Source organism: Entelurus aequoreus, linkage group LG12 (genome assembly GCF_033978785.1).
Source record: "Entelurus aequoreus isolate RoL-2023_Sb linkage group LG12, RoL_Eaeq_v1.1, whole genome shotgun sequence".
Lineage (NCBI taxonomy): Eukaryota > Metazoa > Chordata > Actinopteri > Syngnathiformes > Syngnathidae > Entelurus > Entelurus aequoreus.
Window position 1 is genome coordinate 43,495,034 of NC_084742.1, and position 14,246 is coordinate 43,509,279.

The window sequence follows — 14,246 nt, forward strand, 5'->3', positions numbered from 1 at the left end:
ATGCTAGTTTTTCCGATAAAATGGACCAATGTTTTGGGACAATTACTCCATCAGCCAACCTGTCAAGTGTCCCGAAATGTCTGGCCAGATAGCACATTTGTTGGAACTTTGATTTAATGCTGTCATTTTTTTTTCTCAGAATCTTCTCCACCTTGGAAGTCCAGACATTAGGAGGCCAATCTTTGAAACCTTTCCCAGGCCAGACGATACAGTGGAAGCCTTCCACTTTGATGTCCTACAAAACTACAGTAAATTATTAGTCTTTTATTCTTATTTATTGTATATATTAAGCAAAGCAGTTGCAAACTGTGTATTTCTTTACTATACGAAGCACCACAACCCTCCATCCCAACACCAACTCATTCTGCCAGGTAAGTCACTTGATCCACACAGTTGTATCTTCTATGTAGTTAAACTATCGCAATAGTGATGTAGCAAATGAAGACATACAAAATTCTAAAATATGATGACAAGAACTGTGGCACATGTACACACAACTCACAATATTTAGGTTATGCTCCTGGGTTATAAATGTGTAGCAATATGTTGTGCTAAACCAGGGGTGTCAAACTCATTTTAGATCGGGGGCCACATGGAGAAAAATCTACTCCCAAGTGGGCCGGACTGGTAAAATCACGACACGATAACTTAAAAATAAAGACAACTTCTGATTGTTTTCTTTGTTTAAAAATAGGGCAGGCACATTCTGAAATTGTACAAATCATAATGTTGTCGGGTTTTTTTTACAATTAACTGTTGCGGTTAATAGTATATATACTTTATTTGTCGTTATTTATATTTTTTACTGAATAAATTATGTGATTATGTTCATCAGTCAACTCATTGGTGTTAATTTTCAATCTATCAAGATAAAACAATTGTATCACAATCAAATTAAAGTATGTTATTTATGTAGTTTGATCATTTTCCTCGACTGATGTACTTGGTGTTAATTTTCAATCTATCAAGATAAAACAATTGTATCACAATCAAATTAAAGTATGTTTTTTATGTAGTTTGATCATTTTCCTCGACTGATGTACTATACTGTATTCATGTGGTTTATTTTGTACATATGTAGCATAATCTACAAAGATACAAATAATTGCTATTGCGACATCCAGTGGACACATTTAGAACAACTGTTTCTTTCATTCAAAAACTTCAGGTTAATTTTTATACTTAGCAAACTCATCCCGTGGGCCGGATAAAACCTGTTTGCGGGCCTGATTTGGCCCTCGGGCCGTTCGTTTGACACCCCTGTGCTAAACGATACGACACGGATGTCATTAAGTAAAGTTTATTTGACGACAGTCGGGCAGCAGTGAGGAGCAGGACACCTGCAATGAGACCTCAAACTGCAGGTACAGTCCTCCTTCCTGAGTTCCTGCTGAAACATACACACCAATACAAAGATGTGGACGATGTCTCTCGTGTCCATACCAGGTCACAGCAGTCGGACGGACTACTATAGCCCGCTCAGGTCAGCCCAGGTGAATGTGATCGGGGAGCCCAGACGGACGATAGTGAGACTACCGCCAACAATTGTCAGCTCCAAACCCTACAGTGTGCCAAATTATCACGTAAGACAACACACCCGTGCAACAGAAAGAGCTTCTTTTTTTTGTACTCACCTTTCTCGTCTTCCATAGTTCCACTCTGTGGAGGAGCCGGTGCGGCGCAGGTGTCGTACCATTTCACTAGCTGGTCCGGGTGCTGTCATGAGGGGCTTTGAGCTCCGACCGTCCAGCGTTGACTTTGGGACACAGAAGGAGGGAACATCCTCTGCTATCACCGTGGTGATGAAGAATGTGGGCGTGGACACCTGCAGGTAAGACAACATGGCGTTGAGAGAAGACTGGCTTAAAGGGGTCATATTATGATTTTTTCCTACAGTTACAGTAAAACACTTCAATGTAGTCAACATAACATGCATAATAATGGTGGTTTTTGGTCAAAACTTTGCACAGATTTTGTTTTTCTGACTGTCTCTTCTGAATGCACCCGTTTTGTAGGCCGAAGCTCTCCTCCTCCAAGCCAGCCCACTTCGACTGCGTCTCCACCCCGTCAGCCATGTTGTAGCTTTTAGCGCTTCCATATCAAGTTTACTTACAGATATAAATTAGAACTATACGCTACTTTTTATTAGAAATGGCAACAGCGGAGGATGCATGTGCATGTAGGAGTCAGTCTTTGCCCCCCTCCCCCAACAACAGGATGGTAAATGGGTCGTACTTGTATAGCGCTTTTCTACCTTTTTTTAAGGAACTCAAAGCGCTTTGACACTATTTTCCACATTCACCCATTCACACACACCCATTCACACATTCACACACTAATGGCGGGAGCTGCCATGCACGGCGCTAACCAGGCCCATCAGGAGCAAGGGTGAAGTGTCTTGCTCAAGGACACAACGGACGTGACTAGGATGGTAGAAGGTGGGGATTGAACCAGTAACCCTCAGATTGCTGGCACAGCCACTCTCCCAACTTCGCCACGCCGTCCCCAAAGGATAGAGAAAAGAAGGAACTTATTGACTACGTCAAACGACAAAAATGGCGGACTTGTTTAAAGCCATATAAGGAGATACCCGCTGATGTAACTCAGGCACACTATGTCACTGAAGTCTTAAATTCCAAAAGGTTTGGCTGGAGCATGTTTTAAAGTGGGCAAATAATGTTTTATAAATATCTCCACCATGTGTCCATGGTTTGATTTCACATTTTTGGGACTTATGCGGATCCCAAATACACAAAAACAGGTGCAATCAGATAAGAAAAGATGGTTTTGCATAATAGCACCCCTTTAAAGATGCTTTCACAGGCTAAAGATGACACTTTTTAAACACAAAAAATATTTCATAAAATAACTAACGGCCAGCCAATATTGACCACAGGTATAGTTTTTATTGTCCTTGCACGACTACAACAAAACTTTGTTTTCAGCACAAACCCGTTCAAGATTAGACAAACAAACAAACAGTGTACAGGGTTACAGAACAGGAACGCTGATGAGTCGCCACACGGCGCCCCGTAAAAGATGGGAAAAAGGTAAACGCTGGGGAAGGATGAGTAAAATAAATACAATCTAGACTGGGCTCCAAAGGGGGCCCAGTCTGGAGTGGGAAAAAAACCTCCATAGCAAAGCACATATACATATTACAACGTACATCTCGAGATATCTAGCAACAGAGGGGAGGGAGTGGGGGGACCATGGTGACAGGCTGCAGCTCTTCAGGCACTGCCCATCCGGCCATCACCCCTATGGGATTTGCGTCAAGGGCGTTGGATTGGGGTTGGGGTATGTGTGTGTGGCGTATATTTTTAGTTGGATGCATGTGTGTGTGTGCGTAAGCCTGCCGCGTGTCTCTGTTCCGCGGCCTTGATGTTGTGCAGCCGATAGTCAGTCCAAAGTCAACAACAACAGGTGTGTGTCCATGAGAGACAAGAAGGGATTTTGTTGTGTCTTCGCCGCATTGTCCTTCGGGAGAGTCTCGAAGCCGGGTAAACAATCGAAGTTATAATGTTTTGTATACGGGTGAAAATAAAATTAGCTTTTCACTCCAAATTGTCTATGACTGATCCTCAAAATTCATCCTGCGGGGCAGACAGTCTGATGTGATCCAAATCACAGTGTCCACAGTTCTTCCCGCATCCTCCAATCATTTGTGGCAGCTTTGGGGTACTTTGAAGACTGTCAGCAACTTCCAATTTGTTGACAAACCAGAGCAACGCTTACTCCAATCAGCAGATGTCCTGTTGTCATAATTCCAAATAGGTGGATATCTTCACGTCATAGACTGAAAGGGTCGCCAGGCACGTGGCACTCCTTCTTCTCCCAAGAGTCTGTCGTGTGTCCAGCAACAACCGCTCCGTCACGACAAGTAGGTTCCCCCAAACCCAAGATCGTGTCAATTTCATTGACGCCAGTTAAATAATTCTAATGTTTAGATTTGGAGAGCAGTGCAAAAAGAGGCAACAAAAAAGTTAAGACAAGACAAAGAAGCAAGCAGGAGAGATAAGGGAGAAGAAAGGGGAGCGTCCACCCTCGATGAGTGCCAGTGAGAAACAAACACCATAGTGGTTTAAGCAACAAATAAAATACTATTTGTCCCAATTAGAAGGGAAACATAGCTGTTCGGGCCGAATTAAAGGATTGGCCATTCATTGTTGTCAATCATGGCTGTCTCGTACACGTGTGTATGCCCACGAACAAAAAGATAAAAAAAACGGACACAACAGTCGCCGTGCTGCTGTTAAACAGCTGTGCGATACCATATATCAGTGGTTCTCAAACTTCTTTCACCAAGTACCACCTCAGAAAAGACTTGTCTCTCCAAGTACCATCATAATGACCAACATTAAAATACAGTAGCATTTTAGACACTTGTGATTTAGGGCTATATAAATAAACATTGATTGATTGATTGATATCAAGCGTAAGTATTCATAAAAAACAAGGCAGCGGTTTTATTCAACAAGTACATTTAATATTTTTGAGCACTGTAATATTACACACAGTTTGAACAGTAACACTGTGTTTGAATATACGAAAATAAAACATTGTACTTTAATCAAGTGATTCTTTAGCGTACCACTAGATGGAGCCCGCGTATCACTAGTAATACATGCACCACATTTTGAGATTCACTGCCATATATCACTCCATACACCACTCTTGCAACGGAGACGTGGTGTCCTCATAAGTAGGGTGTATCTTGGATAGTTTGAACCTAGAAGAGGGCAGGTCACATTGATCATGGCTCTTTCGAACGTGAGCGCCCTCAAGGCGTCTACTATCCGTGACTTTAAGTGCTTGTGGTCTGTGTCTCTTCCAGATTCCACATCATACAACCTCCCACCTCTTCAGGCCTGCGTGTCAAGTACCACCCAGGGCCTGTGAGTTCACCAAAACACTGACAGCCATGCATAGCCAACTACAGTGACTCTGAATGTATGTTTAGGTGCCTGCAGGTTTGCACATTGAACTGCAGATTGAGCTGTTTGCCATGTGTCAGGTCCATGAAGGCAACATGGACCCCAGAAAGTACATCTTCCAGGACATTGTCATCCGCACAGAAACTGACATCCTCTATCTGCCTGTCATGGCCAATATCCTTAACACAAAACCTGCCTGCTAGTGTGACACAATAATTAATTACAACAAGTAAGGTAGTTTTTAAAATGTTCTACCATCTAAACTTGCCTCTGGACGATTTCTTTTTTTTGTATTATGTCTTAAATGTTTCAGATCATCAAGTGGACTTAAATTCATTCCTTGGCAAACATAAGTATGTGAATGTGAGTGCGAACACTTGTCTATCTGTGTTGGTCTGCGATAAAGTGGCGACTTATCCAGGGTGTACCCCGCCTTATGCCCTAGTGCAGCTGGGATAGGGTCAAAGCACCCCCCGCAACCCTGAGAGGGACAAGCAGTAGAAAATGGACAAAAACACAAAAGGTAGTTTATTCATTAGGCCAAACTGTCTAAACCTAAATGACACCTTTTTGAAGTTAATACTAAATTACATTTTTTAATAAGCTGAGTTGAGGGTCACTGATCACAAACATTCCACTCTGTTAGGTTGAGTTACTTTTACTTTTTTAATGTGGCACCATTTAGGTTTGCATATGCTTTTGTTCTTGACTAAATGAAAGTAATCATTTAAAAACAGTTTTTGAGGTTACTTAGCTTAACTTTTTTAAGTCTGTTTGATGATCTGAAACATCTAAGAGTGAAAATCATGCAAAATAAGAAACCAGCCGTGTGTTTTTGTACACAATATAAAAGAAGGAACAATGCACCTGAAGCACTCTGTGTTCAAAGTACAGAAAAAGAAGCCTTCACTAATGTAACTCATCCTGCCTGAGGGCTTGTATGAGATTTGGGTGAAGGATTACTCTAGTCCAAGCAGCAGGAAACACTTCAGGCAGCCCAAACAGTCCTCCAGCCTTCCAGCAGCTCAGGGACTTGGACAGACTTCACCCAGTGCACGAGGGGTGAGCGCTGCAGCACACACAGGTACATTTGCAAAAAAGAATGCATTTAAATTAAGTTCCACTGCTTCATTATTGTGTCGTTTTTTTTCCCAGCGCACCATAAATGCAACGCAAGTCTGTGATCATCAGTGCAGTTCAATGAAAGATGTGTAAAGAAAAGCTAATAAAGATTTAAACTCCTTTTTTTTTTAACAATCCAGTCAAACATGAGATTTCACATGAATACAAAACAAAATTAACCAGGTTTGAATACATTATGTCAATAAAACAATGTGGGACTGATGTCAAACATGTCATTTCCTAATGACATAATGTGTTCTATATTATGTCATTAAGAAATTACATGTTTTCCCCAGACATGATGAAGTATGACCTTTTAGGATTTTCTATGCATCTATATATTTACACGTGGGAGAAATTGTTGGTACCTTACAAACCCATGAGACTCAATTAAAGAGTTGGAAACTAAAAGTGAAAATTCAGAAAAATTTAATGAAATTAATACCGTATTTTCCAGAGCATAGGGCGCACCGGATTATAAGGCGCACTGCCGATGAGCGGGTCTAGTCAGGTCTATTTTCATACAAAAGCCGCATTACAGGGTCCATTAAAGGGATACACACTTCCTTGTGGTCCACATTTGGTTCTTTGGTCAAAATGTAAATAGGTTATGTTTTACAGATCATCTTCAAGCCGCTTTCTGACAGTCGCTTCAGGATGCGCCATTTTGTGGGCGGTCTTATTTACGTGACTCACCGTCGGCAGCGTCTTTTCTCCGTCATCTTTGTTGTAGCGGTGTAGCGTGCAAGGACGGGGGTGGAAGAAGTGTCAAAAGATGGAGCTAACCGTTTTAAAGACACTCAGACTTTACTTAAATCAATAAGGGAGCAGCATCTCCTCATCCGTGGCTCACCGTCCGACCGGAACATTTCACACATTTCTCAACGAGCTATTGCAAGGAAATTAGGGCTTTCACGATCTACGGTCCGTAATAGCATCAAAAGGTTCAGAGAATCTGGAGAAATCACTGCACGTAAACGATGATATCACGGACCTTGTGTAAAGGATATCACCACATGGGCTCAGGAACACTTCAGAAAACCACAGTCAGTAACTACAGTTTGTCGCTACATCTGTAAGTGCAAGTTAAAACTCTACTATACATAGCGATAGGCATTTATCAACCACACCCAGAAACGCCGCCGGCTTCGCTGGGCCTGAGCTCATCTAAGATGGACTGATGCAAAGTGGAAAAGAGTTCTGTGGTTTGACCAGTCCACATTTCAAATTCTTTTTGGAAACTGTGGACGTCGTGTCCTCCGGAACAAAGAGGAAAAGAACCATCCGGACTGTTATCGGCGCAAAGTTCAAAAGGTTTTGGAGCAACATATGTTGCCATCCAAGCAACGTTATCATGGATGCCCCTGCTTATTTCAGCAAGAAAATGCCAAACCACGTGTTACAACAGCATGGCTTCATAGTAAAAGAGTGCGGGTACTAGACTGGCCTGCCTGTAGTCCAGACCTGTCTCCCATTGAAAATGTGTGGCGCAATATGAAGCCTAAAATACCACAATGGAGACCGTTGAACTGTTGAACAACTTAAGCTGTACATCAAGCAAGAATGGGAAAAAATTCCACTGAAAAGCTTCAAAAATTGGTCTCCTCAGTACCCAAACGTTTAATTGAGTGTTAAAAGGAAAGGCCATGTAACACAGTGGTAAAAATGCCCCTGTGCCAACTTTTTTGCAATGTGTTGCTGCCGTTAAATTCTAAGTCAATGATTATTTGTAAAAAAAACAATGTTAGTCTATTCAATTGAATATAAGTTGAAAGGGATTTGCAAATCATTGTATTCTGTGTTTATTTATGAATTACACAGTGTGCCAACTTTACTGGTTTTTGTATGTCATCTTGATGCCATACAGCCAAATTACTGATTACTTGTATGGGGTACCCCTGTATCAGGAGCCCACAGTATCGACCGTTGAGCTATCTTTGAGGTTTGATCTTCGCTCATATACAAATGTAATCAGTGAATTATGATAGAGGTGAAACTAAATCTTCCACATTATGGATTTAAACCCAGTACTACTGACTGATAGGCAGCAGTCTTAACCATTGAGCTATCCTCCGGCTTGTTGTAAGTAGAGTCTGGCTCATGAATAAACTGGCTCCTTTGTACGTGTTTCACAGTTCATCATTCAGTGTACGGTTCTGAGCTGCAGATTTAGGGAAAATTAGTAAAGACAAAGAAAAAAACCTCAGAAGTGGCTATTTTGTTGAAATACCAGAAAACTAAATGTAAGACATCATGCAATGTTCAATGCAATACAAAGCAGTGACAAACATTAGCCATGTTACAAGTTGAAGTTTGATGATTAAAATATTAGTTGCATTTACAGTTACCTAAAAGTCTTAGTCCAAACAACCAACTCCACAGTCGGATGCCAAATTGAACCGTCTGATTACATGTTTATGTCCCTGTCCGTCACTTGCTTTGTAATAACGCAAACATTGTTTAGTTCAGATGCCTAATATACAATTTGACATCAAGTGTCAATATTGGATAAGCTTTGGTGTACACATTAGGTAAATTTCGCTCCAAAGTCACTTTTGTAACTGAAGGAGCGGGGCGTTCCCAGATTGCGATGAAAACCAGTCCCCACCCTGTTCAAAACAATCTTTTTTTATTTTCCTCACGGTGAAGGCCCTCTGTCGAGGTTTGGTAAGCGTTGCTTGCAGCGTGACCCCAGGATGCTGATTATCCTACTTCAGTAATAAAAAGAAACATGACAGTTATAATCATGTTTAAATAATAATAATAATACTACCATTATCTACAGATGATTATCTTACATCAGTAATAAAGGGAAACATAACATTTTATAACCATATTAAAAAATATTAATAATACTAGAAAGTTCCCACGGAAATTTTGATGGGCCTGCAATCTGTGCCCTGGACCTCTGGCCGGAAGCCGCCTTACTTTTAAGATGGGGCCGAGTGTCCGAATCTGTGAGTTTTATGTGTAAACGTACAAACTGAGCTACAGAACTAGCCTAAAATGTTAGCATGCTAGCTTTTTTGCTACTTTCATAATGCATTTTGGTATTTATTTTTACATTAGCATTCTTACATTAAAATGCTAACATGTAGCATGTGTGCTAATGTTGGCATGCTAACAGTTAGCATGTTTCACATACCAAATTATATGACTCTGGGGTAAACGGTTGCAAAACTAGCTATAACAGTTAGCATGCTAGCAAGCTAATGTTAGCATGCTAACATTGGGCTGGCGGGGTGAAACAAAACTCCGGAGCTTTGGTAAGTTACAGGGAAAACATGCAAACTCTACACATAATCAAACCCAGGACCTTCTCGCTTTGAGGCACAAATGCTAACCACTGTACCTCCGTGCTGCCTCATTAATAATGACAAATATTATTCTAATTATATTATATTAGATTATACAGTGATTTGTCAGCTATTACTTACAGTTAAGATGGGGATGTTTTGTTCAGATGGTGTAGTAGCATATATTAGCTAACATGGAAGCAAACTTTCTACCAATATTACCACCCAGCTCAGGAAGTACACTCACACACTCTCTGACACACTTACTTCTCCTCCACAAGACCCAGGATAGCTTAGTGGTTAAGACTGTTACTTGGAATGAAGGATGCTGGGTTTGGATCACAGTCTGGTTGACAGTACTTTGTTCCACCTCCATCATACTTTACTTAGAAAGATGTATGGAACAACATCTTCTCTTCACAATACCCAGGTTAGTCCAGTGTTTAAGACTGTTGACTCAGATGAAAGGTTGCTAGGTTCGAATCCTACTGTGGTTGGCAGTGTTTTGTTCCAACTCCATCATACTTTATTGAGCCAGGAGTCGGTGATTATAATTTTCTCTTCACAAGTCCCAGGATAACCTAGTGGTTAAAACTTTTGATTTGAAATGAAAGGTGCTGGGTTCAAATCCCAGTCGGATCGATATATCATTTACAAAACACACACACACAAACTCTCAGTGACACACACTCACACAGGTAACCCCCGAGGTGTCATCATTGACCATTTAATTTTGATTATTATTATCTTTAGCATTTACTTAATTTTACAACGATATGTTACTCAAGCAACTAGCACTAACATAACACACTCTTAATTATTGGATCTGGGTTCAAATCCCAGTTGGGTGGACTAGTGTTCAGTTTTGTTTCACCTCCATTGTAGTTTAACTGAGACAGGGTTCCCTAATTATATTTGTCATTGATGCCTGCATTCTTCTCTCGAAAAGACCCGGGATAACTGAGTGGTTAAAACTGTTGCCTCCCCAACAATTGCTAGTGGGTTCGAATCCCAGTTGGACTGATAGGTAACTTACAAAACTCCACTTGGAAGAGTTAGTGTCTTATCGCATCTCCATCATAGTTTACTGTGACAGGTACACGATTAAATATGTCATTGGGGCCCAAAATCTCTTCTTAAGAAGGCTAAAGATAGCTGAGTGGTTAACACCAATAACTGTTAACCAAGGGGAACTGGGTTCAAGTCCCAGTTAGGTTGAGCGCTGAGGAAAGCTGCAGCAGGAGGAGTTAAAGTTTTATATCATAGTTTACTGAGACAGGTTCAAGATTAAATATGTCATTGTTCCCGAAATCTGTCCCTAAGAACACCCAGAATAGCTGAATGGTTAAGCAGCTGGTTCCCAATCAAAGCAGACTGGGTTCAAATTCCAGTCAGGTTGCTCAGTAACTACGAAAGCAGCAGGCGGAGTTAAAAGTTTTATATCATAGTTTACTGAGAGAGGTTCTCAAATGAATATGTGATTGGGGCATGAAATCTGGCCTCAGGAAGACCAAGGATAGTTGAGTGGTTAAACAGCTAGCTCCCAATCAAAGGGTCCTGGGTTCAATCCCAGTCAGGTTGATCGGCTTGCCAAGCCAAAGTATGCAGGAGTGGGGACGCCGGACAATGTGGGGGTGTTTCACCTCCCCCACACAGAGTAAAGCTAAGTGGTAGCTGGTTAATTAACTTATAGTTAAAAAGGTAAGTATGGGTAATAATAATAACAAATAGTCTATAGTCCAAAAGTCAAGGGTAACCTCGGGGGTTAGCTCCTCCTGTGTGCCAAGGCTAAAATTGGTAAGTGTACCATCGTAATTCCTAGGCTGGGATGGGTGGGAATAGGAACATGAATAATTAATACATAGATGGGCGTTGACCAATTAGCTCTCCTTGGTCTGACTAATTGCTAATTGGATCATTGAAAAAAATAAATGATTGAAATTGCATAATAGCTGTGGCTATGAAAGTAGCTTACCACCATCAGGTGTGAATGAATGATGGGTTCTACATGTAAAGCGACTTTGGGTACTTAGAAAAGCGCTATATAAATCCCAGGTATTATTATTATTATTATTATTAAAAAAATAATAATAAATTGGATAATAAAAGAAAAAGAGTTAAGTTAAGAACACATCTACTTTTTTTTTTTTAAATATCGGTAGTTATGTCAAGCAAATATGACCTTAAAAAATTAACTTTAGAATAACTCCACGGTTTAAGTATTTCCTTTCATTTGAATTTTTGTCTCATTATTCTTTTTTTTTTTTTTTTCATTATCCAATTAGAATTGTTTCTCTTTCCCAGACCAAGGAGAGCTAATTGGTCAACGCCCATCTATGTATTATGTATTAATTATTCATGTTCCTATTCCCACCCATCCCAGCCTAGGAATTACGATGGTACACTTACCAACTTTAGCTGACATATTTAATTGCGAACCCCTCTCAGTAAACTATGAGCTGACTGGGATTTGAACCCAGTAACCTTTGATTGAGAACCAGCTGCTTAACCATTCAGCTATTCTTGGTGTCCTTAGGGACAGATTTCAGGCCCCAATGACATATTTAATCTTGAACCTGTCTCAGTAAACTATGATATAAAACATTACTCTTCCAGCTGGAGCTGTCCTAGTTACTGCTTGACCTGACTGGGATTTGAACCCAGTGACCTTTGGTTGGGAGCTAGCTGCTTTAACCACTCAACTATCCTTGGTCTTCCTGAGGCCAGATTTCATGCCCCAATCACATATTCATTTGAGAACCTCTCTCAGTAAACTATGATATAAAACTTTTAACTCCTCCTGCTGCTTTCCTAGTTACTGAGCAACCTGACTGGAATTTGAACCCAGTCTGCTTTGATTGGGAACCAGCTGCTTAACCATTCAGCTATTCTGGGTGTTCTTAGGGACAGATTTCGGGCCCCAATGACATATTTAATCTTGAACCTGTCTCAGTAAACTATGATATAAAACATTACCTCTTCCAGCTGGAGCTGTCCTAGTTACTGCTTGACCTGACTGGAATTTGAACCCAGTAACCTTTGATAGGGAGCTAGCTGCTTTAACCACTCAACTATCCTTGGCCTTCCTGAGGCCAGATTTCGTGCCCCAATGACATATTTATTTGAGAACCTGTCTCAGTAAACTATGATATAAAACGTTTAACTCCTCCCACTGGAGCTTTCCTAGTTACTGAGCAACCTGACTGGGATTTGAACCCAGTCCGCTTTGATTGGGAACCAGCCGCTTAACCATTCAGCTATTCTTGTCTTCTTGACACTAGATTTCGAGCCCCAATGACATATTTAATTGAGACCATGTCTCAGTAAACTATGAGATCTAAAACATTACCTGTTCCAGCTGGAGCTGTCCTAGTTACTGCTTGACCTGACTGGGATTTGAACCCAGTAACCGTTGATTGGGAACCAGCTGCTTAACCATTCAGCTATTCTTGGTGTTCTGTCTGGGCCCCAATGACATATTTAATCTTAATGTTAAATCTTACTTGTGAAAAGTAATCCCCCTATTCCTATTTTCAACAGTCCGCTCATTTAAGTAGAAAAACACTGAACACCAGCCCGGCATCTTTGTTTTCTACCTGTCAACTGTCAGTTTAGGCTGCTCGCCGGCTCCTCATCACCACTTCAAGATGGCGGCCAAATTGCTCGCGTCACAGCAACCAATTCTGCGTCTACGTATAAGATGTCTATGGTTATAACATCATTGCAAACACAGCAATATGTTGCGTCCACTGCAGTTCGCTACCTTATTCATACCTTTTGTCAAGTGATTTTTTTTAAGCAGGGCTGCATGAGGTACCTATACATAACGTTACGTTAGTCAATGTATCACACACAGTAACGTAACGTTAGACGGCGGTCAGCAGCACCGCGTATTTTAGCCACCTACAAAAAGACAAACATAGTCAAATGAAGGTCAGTTAAAATGTATACTATATTAAGAATATGTGTACATATTGCATAGGGCCCTGACATCTAAAAAGTACAACTCTGTTCATTGTTTTGTTCATGTATTTGTTATGTTTTTCATATGTACGCACACATCAACACACATACAGTATGAGATGAGATCAATGAGATAAGGTAAGAACAGAATAGAAACTGCTGTGGAACTAGTTACAATGCAATATTGCCATGGAAATACAATGTTAACACTTTTGTGCAAATAAGTACAGTTGCACTTGTTTTTTCAAATGTGTTTATTCTGTAAAGGAATGAGTTAAATGTTTAAAATGACTGGTTAATAGTGCTATTATGAAGTGCAATGTCAGCACTATTTTTTTCCCTGCAATTTGAAATGCACTTGTTTTAATAAATAAATACAGCGTTTTAAAAGCATACACAATCTGTGTAAATATATTAGTCTGTGGTTAAAAAGACTTGAAAGGACTCAAAACTCAAAATGCTGGACTTGGGACTTGACTCGAGACTTTCCAGTCTTGACTTTGGACTTGACTCGGACTTGCCTGCCTTGACTCGGGACTTGACCCGAGGCTTGAGGGCAAAGACTTGAGACTTACTTGTGACTTGCAAAGCAATGACTTGGTCCCACCTCTGCTTTTGGACTATAGACTATTTGTTATTATTACCCATACTTACCTTTTTAACTATAAGTTAATTAACCAGCTACCACTTTACTCTGTGTGGGTGAGGTGAGTGGGTGCCCAGGCAACTTCCCTGTGGAACACCACAATCTAAACTTCTGCTATTAGACAAGCTGCCATTAAGATACACCTGTTGTGATCTTGAGGACAAATAACTCTGTATCCACATTAAAGCAGAAGTATTAAAACCATAACATTTAAGTTTCTCAATTAAAAGAGAGTGGTCAATCACATCAAAATCTAACAGCACAGCTCCAACCAACATAGAA

At 40.6% G+C, this 14,246-nt stretch overlaps 1 protein-coding gene across 5 annotated transcripts in view; it reads left to right on the plus strand.

Annotated features, from left to right (window-relative positions):
• Positions 1 to 6,245, plus strand: part of spag17 (sperm associated antigen 17) — a 33,717-nt gene extending 27,472 nt beyond the window's left edge. Inside the window, exons 40-48 of one of the 5 annotated variants that reach the window (XR_009828079.1) lie at positions 140 to 248; positions 332 to 371; positions 1,315 to 1,364; positions 1,447 to 1,583; positions 1,653 to 1,831; positions 3,778 to 3,883; positions 4,838 to 4,898; positions 4,964 to 5,111; positions 5,857 to 5,999. Coding sequence is in view for 3 of the 5 variants with exons in the window: in XM_062066057.1 (XP_061922041.1) it covers positions 140 to 248; positions 332 to 371; positions 1,315 to 1,364; positions 1,447 to 1,583; positions 1,653 to 1,831; positions 4,838 to 4,898; positions 4,964 to 5,111; positions 5,857 to 5,999; positions 6,093 to 6,152 (927 nt within the window). In the remaining 2 variants the exon portion in view is untranslated. Of the gene's footprint in view, positions 1 to 139; positions 249 to 331; positions 372 to 1,314; positions 1,365 to 1,446; positions 1,584 to 1,652; positions 1,832 to 3,777; positions 3,884 to 4,837; positions 4,899 to 4,963; positions 5,112 to 5,856; positions 6,022 to 6,092 lie in introns of those variants that run through there. The other 4 variants (XM_062066057.1, XM_062066055.1, XM_062066056.1 and 1 more) reach the window with 4 other exon arrangements.
• Positions 6,246 to 14,246: the final 8,001 nt, after the last annotated feature.